The sequence below is a fragment of the Lissotriton vulgaris genome, unplaced genomic scaffold (genome assembly GCF_964263255.1).
Source record: "Lissotriton vulgaris unplaced genomic scaffold, aLisVul1.2 SCAFFOLD_549, whole genome shotgun sequence".
NCBI classification, from domain to species: domain Eukaryota; kingdom Metazoa; phylum Chordata; class Amphibia; order Caudata; family Salamandridae; genus Lissotriton; species Lissotriton vulgaris.
The window spans coordinates 1020599-1042630 of record NW_028246744.1 but is presented as its reverse complement, the minus strand read 5'-3'; the positions used below and the strand labels follow the sequence as shown (position 1 = coordinate 1042630).

Here is a 22032-nt window from a genome sequence, read left to right as displayed (position 1 = left end):
ACGCAGAACTTACAACGCCCTTGAGGTATAATTGCAGGTAAACACAGCCAAATGTTGTCCCACTTTGAGCTACAAATCGGAAAGGGCTGCTTCAGGAGTCGAGTTTCACACAAAGCAATATTATAATAATTAGATTCAGGTGAGGCGGGGCGGGGCGCTTAGAAGCCCGCCTTCCGAGACGGGCGGGCAGCGGGCCACTTCAGCAGCACGAACCAGGGAATGGGCAGACGTAGTTTTACTTACACCCCCAGGCCAAGAGCAGCATTTGCGTTCATGCACAAAGCCAGCATGGACTTTGGGGTATGTCGAATTATTAATTTAGGTTCAAGGCTGGAGGGACACACGAGAGAAGATTCTCGAGGGGGGGGTTGTTGAGCGTGCAAGCATGCCACATGGCTTCAAAAGAAGCTTTCTGGGCCCCCTGTGATGCCGTGACAGGTCGGAGGTTCCGCCTGCCCCTAGAAGGGTTTTCGTGGGCGTGCATGTGGTTTAAGAGTGATGCTTTGAAAATGAGCAAATGGGGCAAAAAATAGGCAGAGGCAGCAAAATAAAAGCGGCCCCCATGAAGCAGATAACTAAAATAGTGGAAATATTGGTGACATCAGCAGTAAAAACCGGCCCACCTGGTCATAAAACTGGTGCATAACTGCTAAAAAAAAAAAAACGGCCCACACACGGATCTGTCAGACCAGCCCATCGGGCACTGCATGATTGCCCTAAAGGCCAGTCCAGCCATGACCAAGATACATAGTAGAAGTAGAAGTAACCAAGCCAGAATTGGCCGTCTCACGACAAACAGCACCTAGTCCTCATCCTAGGCACCTCCCCCTCCGCCTGGGATGACTCTTGGTGGCCAGAGGCCCTTGGAAAAGCACCCATCCCGACGGACCACCCACGGAACCTGGGCGTCATCCTGGATTCCTCACTCTCGATAAACAGACAAGTCAACGCCGTTTCATCATCTTGCTTCAACATTCTTCGCATGCTCAAAAAAACATTTCGCTGGATCCCCACCGAAACTAGAAAAACGGTCACCCACGCACTGGTCACGAGCCGCATGGACTACGGAAACACCCTATACGCCGGTACCACCGCAAAACTCCAGAAAAAACTCCAACGCATCCAGAACGCTTCAGCCAGGCTCATATTAGACATCCCGCGTAAAGAACACATCTCTGGTCACCTAAAAACCTCCACTGGCTCCCCGTCAATAAGAGGATTACTTTCCGCCTACTGACCCACGCACACAAAGCACTTTACGAACTTGGACCCGAATGCCTCAACACACGACTGTCCTTCTACACCCCCTCCCGCCAGCTACGATCCTCCAACCAAGCCCTTGCCACTATACCTCGCATCAACAAAACCACCATGGGAGGTAGATCCTTCTCCTACCTGGCAGCTAAAACCTGGAACTCACTTCCCACTCACCTTCGCCTTACTCAGAACCACCTAGCATTCAGAAAGCAACTTAAAACGTGGATATTCGACAAGTAATTCCCCACCCTTCTTCAAGCGCCTTGAGACCCTCTGGGTATGTAGCGCGCTATATAAATCTCTTGACTTGACTATTCCCCTACCATGCCTCCCCACCCCGAACCCTAAAACCGACCAACCCTTAAAACTAGCCCTTCCCTTCCCTTCCCCCGACCTGAGACCTAACACCCTGCGCCCTACCAAAAATGACCCGGGCCCTAAAACATATCCTGTGCTGCCCTAAAACGACACATTCCTTCGCCCTGCCCCCTTAAAAAAGAATGACCCCATCCCCCCGGTCCTGAGCCCGAAAACTGATCCCCACAACTAAATCCCGCTCCCCCAAGCCTGGTCCTAGCCCTTACAACAACCCCTCTCCCCCGCTGTGAGCCCTAAAACACTGCCCCCTCCTTAAAACTATCCAGATGAGCCTTAGAACCAACCCCACTAGAAAAAAAAACTACCCCTCCCTCCCAAACCCGGCCATAGCCTCACCTACCTGTCCGCATCCGGAGCTTTCGGTTTCGTTTTTTTATAAACTTTGTTTATTGAAGAAAATCACAGTAGTACAGTACACGATTTAAATACACATTGCATAATATCATCAAGAAATTACAAGTCAATAGCAGTCAAAATCCCTCAAGACACATCTCATCAATATCTCCTGTCCGCATTTCCATTTCTACAGTGGGCGACACACTTATATCTCCCCTGTGTTTGTTCCAGTGGGACCACTTCCTATCCCATTTCTTAGGGCACTCCCTTGCCTTATAGACCTCCGTCTCTGCCAGCATACACCGGTCCATTTATTTGCCCCACAAGGTGACACGAGGCGGGGTTGTGTCCCCCCAACCCCTATCCACCTCCCTCTTCACCATTGTGTAACCCAATGTAGTGAACTGTTGTTCGATTTCCGTTAAGTCTGTGGCCTCCCAAATGTTTAGTAGTCCGAGTTGTGGGGTTAGAATGGTTTTCTTTCCCACTGCAGTGGACATATGTGTTGTGGCTCCGGAGCTTTCTGTTCCATCCGACACTTCCTCTGCCTCTCCAGACAAGGACCAATTCCAGGACCTTAACGTCTAGACACACATCCAAGGGAACCTCTCCTACCTTTACACCAACTGTAGGGCCGTCTTCACAATACACAAGGACCAATTCTACGTACATACCAGGATCATTTCTACTCTTATGCAAAGTGTAGCGGGGCTCATCCGCAAGGACTACTCCCATCATGGAGATACAAGTAGTGGCACCTAACCACAACAAGTAGTGGCACCTAACCACAACAAGCATTGGCACAACCAACCTTTTTCCCTTTTGACCTATTGGCTTTGCCAATGCTGTGCAGGATCGCAAAAAGCAAAACTGCTGATGCTGTGCAGCATCAGGGAAAAAGGGCACAGTGAGATGGCCACAACAGGAAGCTGTGTCATTCCATGGGCCGGCACATGTGTGACAACATATGAGCATGCATGCATGCATGCATCACCATGCTTGCTCATGTCTAGTAGGCCCCATTTTCTTCTCTTCACCAATAAAAGATTGTGGACACCACATAAATTAGTAAATAAATGTAAATGTTACTTAGTGTATTCCGACACGTGAAGCAGCCGTCAGTAAACAGCAGCAGCTGAGTCCTCCCAATTTTTTTTTTTACAAAAATTGCATTTTTTTTTTTAAAGAGTTTCCGTGAAGTGGGAGAGTAACGGCAGCAATGGGAAGTAAGTATAGGGGTGGAGAGCAACAAGCACATTCGAGCTGGGGGGATACAGGGGTATATAGGTGGTCCTCGGTGGTAAATTCTGTTCAGCTCGCGGAATTTGCGTAAGTTCGTGTTCCGCAGAGAACGCAAAATTGCCCAAAATTCTGCATTCCGCGACATCGCAAAATTTTTTACTGGTCCGCGTTCTCAAATGAGTGTTCGCGAGATATTTCCCCCCGAGCACGCAAACAGCAATTGCGAACAGTAAAAAAGCAACGCCAACAAGCAATTCCACGTGATCGCGGAATTTCTGCGTGTTCGCAGAGATTTTTTACCGTTTCGCAGATATTTGCGTAACGCGATTACGCAAATTCGGCCCACCCCTATAAGTAGAAAAGCCAGGATGGGGTAGAGGAGCAACACAGGGCGTGCATGGGGGCAAGAATTTGTAGCTTGAATTAGCACAAGAGGATGAGAGCTAAATAAGAAGTGCATACTCTTGGAGTGCTGAAAGTAGTTCTCCAAATGCGTACAGTGGAACAATACAAGCCAGCCAATCAAAAGGATGGTAAAGAGGCTATGCTCAACAGGATGGACATGCACCAGAGGAAGGCGCGCCACTGACTAAGAAGCAAGCAAATGAGGGTGGCAACAAAAACAACAATGGGAAGGAATAGGGCGGATTAAGTTGTTGGTATGATCTGCAAGAGGTCTCTTAATCTTCCAGTTGGGTCCGAGCCCAGCAGAGACAGTCGAGTGCAGTTCGTTACCATCATATCACAACAGGAAGGGTGCAGAGCCTGGTAAGTGCTTTAAAAGGCACAAGTTAAAATCAACTTTGGAACTTGTCCCTACACGGCCTTTTATTCTTGTCCTTAACTTTACTGGAAAACACGCTGAACGATTTCTCAAGGAGGATTATAAAAACCCTTAATGTAATCAATGCAGTCTCTGTTTACATTTCACTTGGTTAACTTCATCTACAGTTCCCAAGAGGTTTATTTTTCAAGATGTTGCGTTTATGTAGTTTTTATTATGCAACACATGACTCAGGTGTAGTTCATATTGGGCAGACCCCCCAGGATATAGCGGCATGGATTAGCAAATTTAGCGGCACAAAATTTGAAATTTAGCGGCACAAATATGGAAATTTTGCAGCATTTTATTTGGCCACTTTTCCTACAACAAACACAGATATCTTAGTTGTTTGAGTTATTTAACAACATGAAGCTATGTATATTTGGTTTATTTACAATGTAGACACTTTGTTTGGCTTCATGGCTACATATAGGACATAAACAGGTTAATGAATAAATGCCCCAAAAGCAATGCCCCCCCAGAGCCCGCCACACATTGGGCACACAGCGGGCCCACCAAGAAACATTTGTAAAAATAAAATGGCAACCGGGGCCTGTCACGTGCCCAGTGTGCGGCGGGCCCCAAAACAGTGCCCCCAGTGGGCACCAAACACAGAAGCAGCAGCTTACCTGGGCCGCCGACGATCCGCAATCAGACGATGCTCCACAGCAGCCAGGTGAGTCCCCTCAGCCTCAGAATGTAAAAAAAGAAACAGCACAGCAGGGATGTGAGAAGTGTAAATAAACACCACCTCATCTGCCTGCTGTGAGGACCCCCCCCCCTTCTATTGGCCTCGTAGCGAGAATGTATTCAGGGTAGCCTTATTTTGTGTGTGCATATTAGGTTTGGAGGCCGGCTCACCCTGAACACCCCATAGCCTCTAGTGCCCTCTCCTAGAAAGATCTAGGGTTTTGTGTGTAGATTTAATGTAAATATAACTACAGTTGTCATCTTGGATATGACATCTTTCATGCAGTATGGTGTGGTTTTCCATTCCAACACCAAGCAAAATACATGATGCAACTTAAGGCCCTCTCTGCTAATTACTGCACCACTATCAGCGACAACACAAATGCTGCCCGCATCCCAGAGGGCAGGAGGAATATGTGGGTGGCGGCCGCCTAAGACAAACTACTTTGCCTCTTGCTTGCCCCTCTTAGATGCAGACATCTAGTAATTGGGCAGAATGCAGTCACTCACAATGCCACACACCACTAGCTCTATTGTTATCCAGCATATTATCTATGAGGCATTAATAAACGCTCCAGAGAATATGGCTTCAGCCAAGACCTAGCAAGCCTCCAGTCCTAAAGATGGCAGGTCCCACTGGATCTTCATTTGACAAACAACAGAACCGTCATGGACTCTCCCCTGCTATCCGATTAAGAGAAATGAAAGGCAGATAGCATGGACCCTTCATTTGTAACTAAACTCAATGATGGTCAAATAGCAAGGGAGCCTTCATTACGGAGCTGCTTTTGTTTCTATGTAAAATGAAGATTGGATGGGAAGGCAACATCTACCGGAACCAAGTAGGCTTAATATTACTTGAGGGTACAGTGCATGTGGGATAAGCGACTCCTAAAGCACTCCGCTCTCGCCAAAGGACATTGTCAGGTATGGTGAGTAGGCGGCAGGTATGGCGAGTAGGCGTCTGTCCACTGCTGTCAGTGGGCAGTCCTGGAGTATTGAGTACCAAGGCTGCAAGTGACCTACGCTGCATTGGCCTGTATGCAATTCCAGTTTCCTAATGTCACCCTCACATTCCGCACACCTGTATAGCTCCTGCCCCATCCCAAAAGAGAGAATCCCACAGGAAATCTCCAAGCCATAGCGATGCGCAGGCATGCCGGAACGAAGGCCAGGTCCACAAACGTGGCAATGATAAGTCTTCCACGGGGTTTGGGAATAACCCCAGCAAGCAGACAGCACGCGTCCCATCAAGAGTTCAGCTTGTGGCAGCATTAAGACCGGCTCTTGCCAACTCCTAGAATGGGGTAAGTGTCAGGCAGTCCCACAACATATGGAAAAAGACAGCATCATCAAAACGGCCTGTGGGACACGTCGCTTGGATCCCAGGGAAATATTCTATTGAACTGTTGATTAGTCAGAAACCCCCTGTTCAAGTCTGGATTTCGTGGACACTTTTGTAAAAATGCTGCGATTTTTACAAAAGTGTTGATTTTGTGGCAAACCGCGAAATCCTGGAGGGTCTGATTGGGAACCGGGTTGCCTCGATGTGTCTGGACGAGTTCAGATTATGAGTGTTTATGATGGGGCTGATTGAGAACTCTGAAGCGGAGGCCGATGGCAGAGCGAGCTTCTTATATTAATATTATGATGAGATTTGATGGAGTGCACAGCTACCCAACAGGGTTCCCCAGCGATAGAAGATATAAAGCAAGGCATCCGGAGGCAGCGTTAACAGTGGCTGAGTGGAAGAGCCAGGTCTTCAAAGGTTTCCTAAACCCACCAAGGGAATGGCGAAGTCTCATGGAGGCAGGGAGTGCATTCCACAGCTTAGGACCAAGGTAGGAAAAGGAGCCGCCTCCCTGCTGAGTTCTCCCGATTCTGGTAACTTTATTAAGATTACAGTTGTCTGAGTGGGTGGGACGGGAGGGCCTAACCAGCGATCTTAGGTACTGTGGACCTGCATTGGACAAAGCTTTGTGCATATAGCATAATGCTGTTAACTGGATTATTTTAATCCACCGGGAGCCAGTGGTCTCAGAGAAGATTGGAAGACGGAAAAGCAATCTAGCAGTAGTGTTCTGTAGCACCTGTAGGCGTGTGAAGCCTTGGAGGGCCCAGGATACAGAATGTTACCATAGTCCAGTCTGGACAGGATCAAAGGCTGAATTACTCTTCATTTGGCTAAAACAAGGAGTAACCAGAGAACTCTTTTCAAGCACAGTCGGCGGCTTACCACAACCATCATCACCACTGCCAATCAACCACCATCGGCGCAGTCTGCTGCTCCTCAGACAAAAAACGATGGATTTAGGCCCAGATCCCTGTACTGGGGTGAATGTTTGACATTGTTCAGCATTCTGCCCATCAATTGTTCTTTTTGCATTTGTCGTCCCGAGTGGGGCCTGTATGCCCAAACGTGGGTCCCATGTTCTCCAGGTCACTGGATTCAATCTTGCCTGGCTTATATGGGGTGATGCCCGGAAACCAGTCCCAGGATGCTTCTTTCCGGCCCAGGGAGGACCTGGCAGGCCAGTTCAAGCTGGACTGTTCCCATGAGGAGCAGGATCAAGATTGATTTGCATATAGCTGGATCTAAACTTGGTTGGCGTGGCAAGTAAAAAACAGTTGATTTATGCCTTGATCTCTTGACTGGGGGTGAATGTTTGATTTATTCCACCTTCCGTCCATCATTTCTGTGTCTTTTGCTTACTCGCCCCAAGTGTGCCGGATATGCCCAGACTTCGGTCCCTGGCTCACTTTGCCACTGGATTCAAGCTACCCTGGCTGATGAGGGGTGAAACCCCGAAACCAGTCCCAGGATGCTTATTTGCGGTCCAGGGAGGACCTGCCTTGGCAGTTCGGGCTGGACAGCTCCCTTGAGGCACAGGGTCAGACTGATTTGCATATGGCTGGGTCCAAACTGGGGTGGTGAGGTGAGCAAAAGAACGATTGATCAAACCCAGATCTGTGACTGGGGAGAATGTTTGATTTGTTCAGCATTCAGCCCATCATTTGTTCTTTTTGCGCTCATCATCAATTATGCTACCCAGCCGCCATCTGCACCATCTATTGCACATCAGCCACCATGAATGCTACCAATCCATCCCATCCACACCATCTGCAGCTCATCAACCATCATCAGCAATTGTTCCCGTCAGCTGCCATTGGCACCATCTATCACTCACCAGCCACATCATCAGTGCTGCCGCTCATCAGCCACCAACTTGACAGATGACAATCAGCTCCCGGTCACCATCTGCAGCTCATCAGCATTGTATCCCGCTTGTCAGCCACCAACTCCACTGATAACCGTCACATCAGCCACCAGTCACGCTAGCCACCATCACAGCTACCAAAACCGTCACATCCGCTACCACCACAGCTGCTGCTCATCAGCCACCACCAGTACAATCTGCTGTTCATCAGCCACCATCAGTACAGTCTGCTGCTCATCAGCCACCACCAGTACAGTCTGCTGCTCATCAGCCACCACCAGTACAGTCTGCTGCTCATCAGCCACCATCAGTACAGTCTGCTGCTCATCAGCCACCATCAGTACAGTCTGTTTCTCATCAGCCACCACCAGTACAGTCTGTTTCTCATCAACCACCACCAGTACAGTCTGCTGCTCATCAGCCACCATCAGTACAGTCTGTTTCTCATCAGCCACCATCAGTACAGTCTGTTTCTCATCAGCCACCACCAGTACAGTCTGCTGCTCAGCCACCACCAGTACAGTCTGCTTCTCATCAGCCACCATCAGTACAGTCTGCTTCTCATCAGCCACCACCAGTACAGTCTGCTTCTCATCAGCCACCACCAGTACAGTCTGCTGCTCATCAGCCACCATTAGTACAGTCTGCTGCTCATCAGCCACCACCAGTACAGTCTGCTGCTCATCAGCCACCACCAGTACAGTCTGCTGCTCATCAGCCACCACCAGTACAGTCTGCTGCTCAGCCACCACCAGTTTTGTATGCTGCTTGTCAGCCACCAACTCCCCTGCTGTCAATTAAAGTCTGAACTGCATGCCAATCACCACCATGGATACAACTGTCAATCAGCAATGATGGCGCCTACAAGTCGATCAATAATGCAGTACATCGGCTACCAAGAGCACTGCTAACCAGCATCCATCTGTCTGTCCTGATATCTGCTGACAGACACGGTGGGGCAACCTGCATTACCAGGTCCGGCCTCCATGAAGGATGACCAAAAGAGCCTGGCATGGTCCTCAAGCATTTTAAATAAACACTGCGTCCTATGAGCTAGCAGCGACAGCTGATACCTTAAACTGTGGGGGAGGGGTGGAATAAAAAAAAAATAGCATCTACCCCCCCCCCCCCCCCACCTCCCCACCCCCCCCCGAAATCCTAGCCAAGAGAGGAAACCCAGCACAAAGCAGGGTCTGTCTGTGGGAACAGACCATAAGGCGTTCAAAGCAACGAAGCCCGCACAAGACCCGAGAAAAGCACGGGCGCCAGGCGGTGAATGGTTCCTGTGAAAAGGTATGCACATAAGAACAGTTTACAGTGGGAATGGCCACCCTCCCTTTCATACACAGTGCACACCACAGGACGTCTGTCCTTCCGCCTTGGTGTGTCTGCTCAGTACCAGAAGACGCACACTTGGAGTAGCCAATGCTTATACGTTCAGATACTGGTTGCTTAGCACACCAGTGCTTGGGCCGTCAGTACTGCAAAGTTACCATCTGTGGGACTGTGACCAGACACCTCTTAAATCAGATTTAAACTCCCCTCGCCACTCCTAAATCACCAGGCCACTGGACTAGGGATGGAGTGTAATGCACTGTGAGGGGTGGGAGCACCTGCCCTCTAACAGCTGTAGGATTGGGGAGGGGGCAAGAGAGTGCAAGAGGGCAGACCAAGAGAGCAGAGAGAGGGAGAACACAAGAGAGAGGGGGAAGCAAGAGAGGGGAGAGGGGGAGCAAGAGAGAGGGGAAGCAAGAGAGCAGGGTCAGAGAGGGGGAGAGAGAGGGGAGGGAAAGAGACATGGGAGGGAAAGAGCAGAGAAAGACGGGGATGGGGTACGGGGAAGAAATGGGAGAGAGGTGGGGAGAAGGGGTGAGACAGGGAGCGAGCGCAGAGAAAGAGCGGGCAGTGTGGAGGCAGAAAAGGCAGAGAGTATGAGAGTGCAGAGGGAGCGAGTGAGAGACAGCAGAGAGACCAAGAGAGCAGAACGACAAAGATGACGGGGTAAAGAGAAGGAGCAGGTGGCAGGAGAAAGAAAGAGCAAGAAGAGAAGCCGGGTGGGAGAGGGAGAGGGCCCCTTCGAGATACAAGCACACTTGGCCGAGTGACAGGCCTCCTCTCACCACGCTCCTCACTCCCTCGCGTGTCAACGTGGCTCACTCCTCCCGTGCATTTCCAGTGGCGTGATCAGCAAATAACTCATTCCAGCGCGTGCCACAGCGGGGCTGCTCTTCGAAGCGCTGTACCTAACGGGATTACAGTCAGAGCAGCGCTCGATTGCGGGCATCGAAGCGCTTCAGAGCCCTGGGGGGCATTCTGTGGAAGTGTGCATGTGTAACCTCGTACCGTGGAGCGGGGGGGGGGGGGGGGGGGGCACTCACCTATCGATTACGGGGTGGCATGTGTCGGTCTGAGCGCCGGAGGGTGGTTCCAGCACACACCGCCTGCATCTGTCTCGGCAATGCTGGCTGTGTGTGCCCGAGGCGCATCACTAGATGCCCACTCATCCCGCATTGCCCGGTGTTTCATCCCCCACAAAGAAACTCCTGCTCAAACTATTCCAAGTGTCGCTGCCCTTCTCGGGGTAGGGAGGGCGCAGCCGTGCCATCCTCCCGTATCACCGCCCCCCTTCGGATCTGCAGAACTTGTACCGTAAAGGCGCCACCCCCACAGTGAATCTTGCACCCGCGGCACCGGTGTGTACCCGGAGTGACGTCACACCCACAGATACCGGGGAGCCCCGGGTGTGATGTAACCCTGGCTCGGCTCGAGCTCCTCTTGGAACCACCACCCCAACACGAGCCGAGCTTTCACGGGGGCGCACTGGCCTTCTGTGTGACGCTGCCAAACATTTAACACAGGCAGCCAGGTTCACTTCTCCCGTGAGAGCCAGAAAACAGCCGAGTGCTGCAAAAACAAGACCGATGTAAAGTGTTCTATGCCCAGCGCAAGGTTCACAGTCTCAATCTGTCGAACATAAACCGTGGCTTCTGCCACTCACCCGCGCTCTCATCTCAACCTGCAGGAATGAACGACAACACGCTAACTTGGCTGTTATAAAAATGCACCCATCTTGAGGCTGAATTGCACTGTAAAAAACTGGATAATCTGGTCTCAATCCCAGCCTCCGGCTGACCAAACTGGGTGAGTCAAGTCAAATGTTCGCTCTTTCAAAACCATTTCACTATATATGAACAAACTGTGTGATCCTGTGCAAATACTTCATTTCACCAACACCCCTGTCTCCAGAGCACCTCTAAACGTGTACGGAGGACAGGAGATGCGTTCTACACACCCCTCGGTGTTTCATTTGCTAGTAGATAATGTCGCTGGCTCCGACTATAATAAACCTCAAGGCCGCTCATCCCCTGACCTGCCACTCCGTTCACTGATAGCGCTGCAGGAATGTCTCTCAGTTCATGTTTAAAAACTCTCCATTGGAAGACTTCTCAAACAGTCTGATGTAGTGAGGAGAAACGTCTCCCCTATGTATAGGCCCCCTGGTGCTTGCCCCCCCCCTTACCTCCACGATCTCGTCTAGCGCCTCCTTGCTCAGGCACTTGTGCCGGCGCAGGATGTCCTCCTTGCTGAGGCGGTAGCTCTCGGTGGCCCTCTTCAGGTTGGGCTCCTCTAGCGCCTGGAAGATGGCGGCGCCGATGGACAGATAGAAGATGACGGCGGAGGTCAGCACGGGGCCCCTGTCCACCATGCTGCTGCGGCGGGCGGGCGAGAAGTCAGGGCGAGCAGGGCCGGCTCTGTGCCACCCTCCGGCGGGGCAGCGGTGTGCAGCGCCCACCTCCGGCTCCGGGGGGCAGCATGGGCGCCCTCTGCTCAGATAGCGCCAAGAGTCTCTCTCCAAGGGTCTCTGGTGTAGCGCCTCGAGGCAGTGCCTGGCTCTCTTGAACCCGGGCTGTCTCGGGGGTAAGTGAACTCAGACAGGATTGTGGCCACTCGGTTGTCTCTAGTGCAGCGGGGACTCTGGCACCCTCGGGTGCGCGTTCTCTCGAGTGCCTTGACGCGGGGACTCTCGCAGCCTCGGCTGTCTCTGGTGCGATTTCTCTCTAGTGCCTAGATGGTCTCTGCGCCTCTCCCCGCGCTGTGAATCATTCTGTGGGCAGGTGCACTTCTGGCGTGGTTCCCTGTAGCGCCTCAGTCTTCTGTGCCCTCTCGTGCGTAGGTCCCTCCCAGGCTGTCTCTGGTAACACTCCCTTGGCTCTGCTCTCGTGCCCCGGGGCTGTCTCGGGCGCAGCTTCGTTGCTTGCCTGGCCTGGGGCGGTCTCCGGTGCAGCGCTGTCCTCAGGCTGTCTGTGCGCAGCGCTATCCCCCAGGCTGGATCTGGCGCAGTTTGGTTAGTTCTCTGTTGTCCGTCCCTCCCGGGCTCTGGTGCTGGCAGGTGTCCCCTTGGCACGCTGGCACTGCTCTTTATCCGGGACTGGTGCCCCCTTGGAACGCTGGCACGGCCCTTTCTCAGCGGCAGGTGTTCCCTGGCACTGCTCTTTCTTTTGGCAGGTGTCCCCTGGCACGCAGCTGCTCTCCGCTCCGTCCCTGTCTGCCTCTGGCACTGCTCTGAGTCTGCCAGCGCCTCAGCTGCTGTTTGAATTTGGAGCCCCCTCGGCGCAGGCGCGGTGCTCCGCCCGGGTGGGCGTGTGCCTGGGCGGGAGACACTCACACGGGCGTCGGAGGGGTGGGCGTGTGCCTGGGCGGGAGACACTCACACGGGCAGTCAGTGTCAGAGGGATGGGCGTGTGCCTGGGCAGGAGACACTCACACGGGCAGTGTTGGAAGGTTGGGTGTGTGCCTGGGCGGGAGACCCTCACACGGGCAGTGTCAGAGGGATGGGCGTGTGCCTGGGCAGGAGACACTCACACGGGCAGTGTTGGAAGGTTGGGTGTGTGCCTGGGCGGGAGACACTCACACGGGCAGTGTCGGAGGGGTGGGCGTGTGCCCACACGGGCAGTGTCGGAGGCCTCAGGCTCACCCGCACAACCATCCCGGGCACCGGATCTTGTGGCACCCAGTGCCAGGAATGCGGCACGGAAGCGGGCACTATCGGGAGGGCGTGCCACCACGTGATTGAGGCACAGGCTGAACACGTCCCGTGGCGTGGTTGTCTGTCTCTGTAGAGGGAGGAAACACACACACTTCTGAAGCAAACTTTCGGGCTCAGCTGAATCTTTTCAAAAAGTTATTCGCCACCGGTGATTGCGTTTGTCTTGTGTGGACGAAAGTGACTACTTTATTAACACGATTATTTCTACCGGCACACAAGATAGGAAACGTGACTCTATTGTATTAACACGATTCTTTCTACCTGCAGACCACGATCGTGGGTGTCACGCATGCAATGTTGCGCTCTGCAGTAAACAAACCCTCTGGTTCGAACTTTACTGGAACTTTTGATCGCCTCTTTTGCTGCTCGAAGTTATACACCGCGACCTGCCTTTATTTTGTGTTTTGTTTATTAGTGTTCACACGCCTCTTTTTAAAAAAAAAACGCAGAACACCATTTTACATTAACTATGCATTGTATCATGGCCACATGAATACGTGGTAGGAGCGTAGGTATCAGTGGTGCAGCAGGTGCAGTGGCACCAGGACCCAGGTTCCTGAGGATCCACTGAACCCTAATCATTGCTCTGTTTCATCACCCAATCAGCAGTCGGGGGGCGTTTCCTTCCCTGCACAAGGGCCTCTGACAGCCTCGCGACGCTGCTGGCCCGTGAGTGCACAATGATGCTATTAGGTGTCATCATACAGCATTTTCTGTGCCACAATTCGTTTAATATTTTAACACATCAATACCTCCTAGGCAAAAGTTATACCTTATTAGTACCAGTTTAATATTTCATCTGAAAGGGGGCAGGTCCCTCCTCGGCACAGTTGTCGCTTCTCCCACCTCAAAAGTTTCACCAACTCTCCAATGTGCCCACCCACGCCTCTCTGCCACATCTCCCAGCGTGCAACAGAGAAGGAAGCCAACTCTCCAATGTGCCCACCCACGCCACTGCCACATCTCCCAGCGTGCAACAGAGAAGGAAGCTGAACCCTTCCTTCTTTTCTTTCTGCCGGAAAAGAGTTTCACGGCTGTTGCTAGAGAAGAGTACGTTTCATGTATGTATTTACATATAGGCTGCCCCAAGAGAGGCATTGAGACGGGGATGTGGCCGGGGTCCCCGCTACCTCCACAACCCTGCTGGTCACAGGTTATAGGATCTTCTACTTCAAATCTGCCAGCTCCCCAAAACATGACTGCTCGGGGGATCTTCAACAGTTGCCACTAGGGGGCAGGCTGATGTACTTCCAGGACAAGTGGAAAGATTCAATTTCACCTAGAGTGGGTGATGGACATTGTGCAACACGTGTGTCAACTAACTTTTCAAGAACTACCAGAGGCCTTCTTTCGCCCCACGCCTCTTTCCAGGGGTCTGGATGAAACAGGCCTTGCTGGAAGGCGTCCAGAGGCTGCGTCTGAAGGAAGCAGTAATACAGGTGTTGAAGGAGGCTCTGATGATCAAAAAGGAGAACAGCGAGGCTTGGCAATCAGGAACAGTTTACATTTAATTATCAAACAATTACAGGCGGGAATAGCAGCCGCATCGCTTACAGTTGCGTGCCAGAATCCAACTTGCATTAGGTACATGGCTGGCTTTATACTGTAGAGTGGGTGCAACAAAGAGAAGCTTGTCCCCCTTGGGCAGGACATACTGGGACAGTGGCCATAAAATGCGTGCTTAGATACTGGATCCCACCCTGATAGAAGGGGCCATAAATACCAACTGGAGGTCAGGTTCTGCAGAGATCCGGGTGTGTCATGTGTGTTACTTATGATGACACTTACTACTAGGTATTGTTTGGGCTTTATCTGATAAATGCAAATGGCCAGCTGCTCTGGTATCGTGTTTTTGGGCTGAATGCAGGCCCTTTGCTGTGCATGTATTTGAGTTTATGAGTGTGTGCATCTGACTCGTTTCTTTAGGTTTTACCACCTGGGGTGATTTACTGCTGCAAACTTCCAGGTGTGTTTAAGGCTAGTTCCATATCTGGTGTTTCCAGCACGAGAAGCTCTAGGGGTGAACAGAGGGCAGCTGTGTTATGTCGATCTGATAAAGGGTAGTTCTGAAACTGTAACAAGTGTTATATGGTGAATGTAGCTATTGCAGGCAACAGTTGCTCTGTGGTGTGCTGGACTCCTAAGAGCGGGACTTTTCTATTAATCTATCTGATGCTAACATTCCCCATCTAGTTGAGTTATCAACTACTACCCTGGCTGTGTCCGTGCCTTGCGCATGGGGGTTTCTGGCTTGTGGTGTGCATGTTTCCCTTGGCATTGGGTGTCCTAACCAGGTGTATTCCCACTATTTTGAGGGTAGCCTTCTTCACACATTAGTTTTAGGGTGCAGCACAATAAGAGCAAGATTACAACCACTGGTAAGAAGACCTTGCTTAAGCTTGAGATCCACCGTGGTACCCAGTCAAACAAATCTGTGAACCATTCTTTAATCATAACCTGCTGTAGGTTGTGCAGTTCTTGGATGGCAATTGACAGTGTGCAATTGTCCAGGTCGTTCATTGGGATGAAGATACAGCACGCTGTACCTATCTTGGCACATTCGCCCCCTTCCATTTCAGTCATTAAGTCTAACACATACCAGTACTGCATCACCATGAGGCCAATGGCGCTCATTTATTCTTTGATTGTGTTGAGGCCATCTTCAGTGGTGGTCATCATTTTCAGCAGTTCCCACCTGGTGACCTGCAGCCACGAGTGTTGGTTTGCATGGTAAAGAAGGAGATTGAACCTCCTATTCCTATTTGCGCATTAGTGAGCAGGTCCTCCTGCAGTCTGGGACAAACTGGGTGTAGGCATGCGCGCTGCATTGCCAGTGGTAGGCCATCAAGGTGGAGGAGCCCCACTGCATATCATTATTATAGGTTATACTCTTGTAATTACTGTTCTTCCTGGCGGGTATCGTCCCTGAGCCCCCTAAAGCACAAGAATTACATTGGTAGATTCTTGACTACTATGGGTTTCTCCTCACACTCTATCCATGTGTGCCCTCTTGCCTCTGAGTTCCAGAAATGTTGGCCATGCGTCAGTAGAGTGTTATTCAACACATCCCCACGGGACCTTTTGTCACTTTTGTTCCCCAAATTGATGGCTCTGCAGATGAACTGAATGTTGGGGTTCCACTTGTTCATTAATACGGCTCCAGGTACAGTAAGGGTTAGCCTTGGTTCACAGGTTGGCACTTGTGCAGACACATTATCTCACTGGGCTGAGGGCTTGGTGATCTCCATGAAACCCTTGTGGGGTCTGGTTTAAGGCCCTGTGTTCCAATTCAGTGTCAGCCCCTTTTTCTTTAGCTTGTCTAACCCGGACTGGATCTGATACTCCTCTCAGATGTAAAGGACTTCAGGTAATATATTGTACTTGGTTAGGTGTACTGTGACTGCCTGTGGTGTTATAGTGTTTGGCTGAAGTTTGGGTTGTATTCGGCATAGGTATAAGTGTATGAGACACAAGGTTTTGTTTGGCGGTCTCTCCTGGGACAGGTATAGTCTATCTGAACCTACTACATGGGGTATTAATGAGCAAACATAGCAGAACTTGGTAGATGCTTGGCTCCCTACTGAGGTCATGTCCTACCAGTGACTAGCTGATGGGGGTCAGGTGGTGGTCTCTGCTTGGGGTGTTTATTAGCGCGAACAGGACTAGGGGCAAACAATGCAGCCATTTCTTACCCATGGTGGTGCAGAGTTTGCAGAGTTTGTTTTTTAGAAGGCCCTTGAGGCATTCCATTATGCCATTGCTTTGGGGTGGTATGCCGAGAACAGCTTGTGAATATGCTCCTCAGGGTACAGATGTTTTTGAATATTTATTTATGAAATGTCACCCTGTTGTCTGCTCGGATGACTTCTGGTACCCCCCACCTGGGATGACTTCTTGAACCAGATAGGTAACTGCTTCTTTAGCATTGCAGTGTGTGCATGGGACCATTTCCATCCACCTAGAGAAGGGACAGACCGCATCGATTAGATATCGGTAGTGGCATGCCTGTCAAGCATACTGTGGACTCATTTAGGTACATGGAGATCATTTCTGCCGTGTAGGCAATAAAACAGTCTTGTTGTAGAGTGGGGAGGAAGCATGCTATCTTTAGGGGTGTGTGCCGCGAGGTGGAGCTGGTTCAGGGTGGTGTGGAGTAGACTTTGGGACATGGCGGGTCTCCCTGTAAAAATGTCCCTGTAGATGAGATTGTGGGGGGTCTGTGTGCATCGTCTAGATTCCCTGATTACCTGCTCATGTGGTAGAGCCACTTCCTGTATTTCCCTACGGTATAATTCAGACAGTTCGATGTACGGCCGTTCGGAAGGTGATGAAGAGTCTCTGGAGGTTGCTTCTCAACCTCCTTTACTAGGAACTTGTGATTGCTCCCATGGGCCGCCTCCTTTGCGGCCCGGTCACTGAGTGCATTGTCCTGGGAGATAAAGTCCTGGCCCACTGTATGTGTTGTGCACTTGACAACTGCTACTCGTTTTCGCAGCTTCAATGTGTTGATGAGGAGCTCTAACAGATCCCTGTGCATTGCTGGTGTGCTATCAGATTTCAGGAAGCCCCTTCTCTTCCATCTACTAATACTGGAATGTACGGTAACATAGGTTGGAATATACCCTGGTGATGTCCTCTGTCCCTTGTGTGAGGGCCTCAATGAGTGCCACCAATTCGGCTGCTCGTGCAGAGAGGCACGGGAGCAGTGCCAGCTGTGCTGTGATTTGCAGGGAATCTGAGGATGTCTGACTATCTCCTGTGACCACTGCTGCACTTGTGTGCCTAACACCGGATTCTTGATCTACGACAGAGGAACTATCTACAAATATGACATTACTATTGGGGAATGGGTCTTCTTCTGCCTTGGCGGACTCGTCTGGTGCCTGCACCGGGCAGTCGTGGACTTCCTTTACTTCATGGGCAATGAAGATGGCTGGGTTGCGATATGGTACCGCACTATGTTGAGAGCTGGTCTAGATAGCATAAGCTCATATTCTGAGATTCGTTGGGTGGTCAAGGTGCCTTTCCCTTCCTGTATGATCGCTAACACTGCATTTTCAGTGTACAGTGTGAGGGGTGCCTCCATGACAGAGGCTGCGGTGGCTAGCGCCTACTTGCAAGGGAAATGTCCCTGCATTACAGAGTCAAGTTGAGTACTGTAATAGGTGATGGGTTTGTGCCCTAAGGGGTACTTCTGGGTGAGCACTGCCATCATCACCCATCCATCGCTAATGCAGAACAGGAAGAACTCCTTCTTATAGTCTGGGGTCCCAAGTACGGGTGTGTTTGTGATTTCTTATTTTAATTGGGTGAAGGCCTCCTTGATCTCAGGGGGTCCATGTTAGTTGGGTACCACTGGACTTTACATTCTTCATTGTGGCCAGCAAGGGGGCTCTGAGGCTGCTGCAGTCGAAGACCTATTGCCTGACGTAGTTGCAGAGCCCGAGGAATTTTTCATCTTCTTTTCCTGGGGTAACGCCATTGCTGTAGTGGTGTGTGTTCGCTCAGGGGTGATCTGTCTTCCTGAGGCTGAAATCAGCTGACCCAAATAGATGATCCCCTACAGTATGTACTTTATTTTCTCTTTGTCCACTTTGTAGCTTCTCTTTGCTGACATAGTGAGGAGGGCTATAGTGTCTTTTCTGCATATCAGCTCAGTGGGGCTGCATCTCAGGATGGATATCATCAGCATATTGTAACAGGATGCTTTTACTTTGGAAATTGGACAGGTCACACCTCATCATCCTATTAAAGATACTCAGTTGCTCACAGTACCCTTGAGGAAACATTTGAAAGAGATGTTGGGCTCCTCTAAATGTGAATGCCGTTAGGTACCTGCTGTCTGGGTGAAGCAAAATGCTGATTTAAAAAAAAGAATTTTATGACTGAGTACACATCGTCAGTTGGGATGTTGGTGAGTATGATGGAGGGATCTTGTACCACAGGGAGCTCTGGAACCACTATATCATTTAGGGGTCATAGGTCCTGTACAAGACACCAAGGTCCCACCTTTGCCTTCTTCACAGGTTTATAGGAGTATTACAGAGTGACACCCCACCCTGAGTACTCCCTGATCAATGAGGGCCTGTATCGTGGGGGCAATGCCTTCCTCTGCTTCCCTGGACAGTGGATACTGTTTCACTCTGGGGAGGTTGGCACCTTTCCTGAGTGTGATCCTAACCGGTTCCACGGCATTGATAAGCCCCACGTCATGTGGTCCATTTGCCCATAGCTCTGGGGCTACCTATGTGAAATCTTGATCCCTGAGGGATGTTGCCACGGTGAAAGGCACCAAGGCCCTGTGTTGTCTATGGTGTCTTCAAAGACTATTGTAGAGGCTTCTGGGTAGTCTGAGGTCAGTGAACAGTTGTTCCTCTGTTATGTCTCGTACGTGGAAAGCTGGGTCTAAGAAAATAACTCATGCCCATGTGACTGGATTGTCGTCAGAGTCCATCAAGACACTGTAAGTGGATCTCCACTGCCTCGACTGTCACTAGTTCCTCCTCCTGGTGCTCCCACTCTTGGTGCCATTCGTTATGGCAGAGTTCTCAAAAGTCGGTCCTGGAGGGCCAAATCCGTGCTACATTTTTAGCATATCCGCAGTTAGATAAATGTAGTTATCCTAAAAATCTGGCATTGCTGTGGCCTTCAACGACTGACTTTGGAGAACCCTGCCTTATGAAATAAGAATTCCTTGGGCCGCTGTACTTGTCTCCCAAATAGCGTTGGGGCATTGGCCATGAGGGTCAGGACTGCCCTGGAGAATGGGAGCTGGTTTATTGGTGAGGGCTGGACTGTGTCCCCTTATCAGAGTTGGTTCTTAGGGCCATATATTGTAAGGGGGACAGCCCCAGGGTTGAGCAAGTCATGGTTTTATCTTTTGAAAAGTGTATGGCCATGTTTAGTTTATCTATCAGAAGTGAAGTATTTCGGTGAGGGGAACCCTTTTCACAGTCCCTGAAAACCCCTATGTGCCCATGATGTTCAGTGCTAGGGTAACATTTCCTTCCTTGTGTGTGGTCCTAGCGTCCACTAGGAAGGTGTAAGGTATGTCATTGATAGCCACCGTCACAGTGGGTTCCTCATCCGACCAGCGTGTGACTGATAATACAGGACACTTGGAGTTTCCTAGGCACCTTCATTGGACCCAGTATGGGTTTTGGGTCTGGAACACTGAGCTCCCTCCCTATACTGTTGCTCCTCCTTGTAGAGCGGGAAACCTGGGGACCTTTGTTAATGTTTGGAATGGGTTCTCTGCTGTTTTCTAATCCTACCATAGGTGTAGCCTGTCCATCCTTGTTTGTGGTGAGTAGGGGGCTCCTAGAAGCCCTCCTTCAGATGGGGCCCACTGGGGGGCATAAGTGTTCTGCGTGTGAGTGGTTTGCTATTGGGCTGGTGCTGGGTGTTGTATGTGTTCCTTGTCTCCCACCTGGATCTCTGTGATACATTCGGGTCCTTCAATCTTCTATAAGGTGTCCCATCTTACCACAGTAGAAACATGCCTCATAGTCTGTCGTTGGGCCTCACTTTCCTCTTTCATTGAAACCTCCTCTTGCCCATCAATCATTAGTTTGGAATTCCTGGAAGTTCTGTGTGTCTCTTCCCATGGGGATCCGGCCATTCGTGTGGATGCAGCTACAACTGCTCCCTCCAACGTTGCCTCTTTTCATTTCTGCTGTACCAACTTGGCTGTGTCCCTCTAAACTCGGTACTATCTGTCTTTGCCTTTTTAGGTCTCGTCTGAGCCAGCTCATGCGCTGCTCTGGCGAGACATTTAGTTAGTGGGTTTTTAAGAGTTCTACCATGTGTGGCATACTGAGTGCGCTTACGCTCACAGGCACGAGCAGAGGTGCCATGTGGGTTTCCTCTTGCTCTACCGCGCGCGCTCCTCGCTCTGCCTCTATGTCTTGCTTGCCCCTCCCCCACCACAGAGCGTGTCTCGCGGCTGCGCAAAATGAAACCATGTGCTATGCTAAGCACGCACCGCGATCGCTTTCACTTTCACGGCCGCGCAGCTGTGTCGCTTTCACGGCCGTGTGGCCAATGCTTGTTGTCATTTCTTTTGAGAACCAGTGTTGTGAGTTTAGTAGCTTTTAAACCCAATGGAATGTTGTCTTGGTTTTTGCTTTTCAGTTCTTGTTTTGCTGCTTGTGAGAAGTTGGCCTGGTATATGATGATCACTATTCTAGTGAGCACCTTGCACCAGTCCAAACGACCCTTATGGTGATTGGTTGTAAGTCAACCTTATAGACCAGCTATCCTAATGGTAGCATAGACAAAAGCAGTCTTAGGCTAAACTCAAGAGGGCATATGAAGCCAGCTGTTTTACCATATGCAATCCTTTTAACATCAAATGAAAGGACACCACACAACTTATATTATAAAATATATGTATTTATTTCTAGAATAATCCCCTATAATCTTTATGAGCACAGAAGCACACACGTTAAACAAGGAACTTCATATAACATACAATAAGCTGCACAATTATGGATAGGCCGGGTGGCCCCTCAAACCATATATTAAAAAAGTGGTATAAGTACCACGTCACGAACAATGGTAAGGCCTAGGGCCTGAGGATCGCTGGGGCTACACTGGACTAATGAAGGTTAGGACATAGGAGGCCCACAGGATGCGGGTGCAGTGTCTATATGCAACCGCGTTTACCATACAAGTCAATGGTGCGTAAAAATTAGAAAGTTACTGTTTTAGGAGTCTTCCGACTGGACTAGAACTTCGCCACTTAAAACTAGGACACTAGAGGTGTAATGCACTACAGGAGCACCGGAGTACTCTCATTACCTCACCCACAGGAAGCGGGTGCATAGGTGCCAAAGTGCGTCTGGTTTCGTCGTGGAGTTCTATGGAGCCTGGAGGAAAAGATGCTGCAGGCGACCAGGAGAGAAGAGTCCGGTTGGATCCAAGGGTGGATCGAAGATGTAGAGTACCTGAAAGCAGAGGGGACTGAGTCTAGGTCACTAGGCAGTGACCAGGATGGAACCAGGAAGGAACCAGGCAATGTCGGGTTGCGATCAGGTGCT

The 22032-nt window shown here is 50.5% G+C and overlaps 1 protein-coding gene across 1 annotated transcript in view; it reads right to left on the bottom strand.

The window, feature by feature from the left end:
- Positions 1-12543, bottom strand: part of KCNK5 (potassium two pore domain channel subfamily K member 5) — a 75562-nt gene extending 63019 nt beyond the window's left edge. The window contains exon 1 of the mRNA XM_086949539.1: positions 11465-12543. Within this exon, the coding sequence (XP_086805665.1) occupies positions 11465-11650 (186 nt within the window). The 5' untranslated portion in view covers positions 11651-12543. The remainder of the gene's footprint in view (positions 1-11464) is intronic.
- Between the last annotated feature and the right edge of the window lie 9489 nt (positions 12544-22032).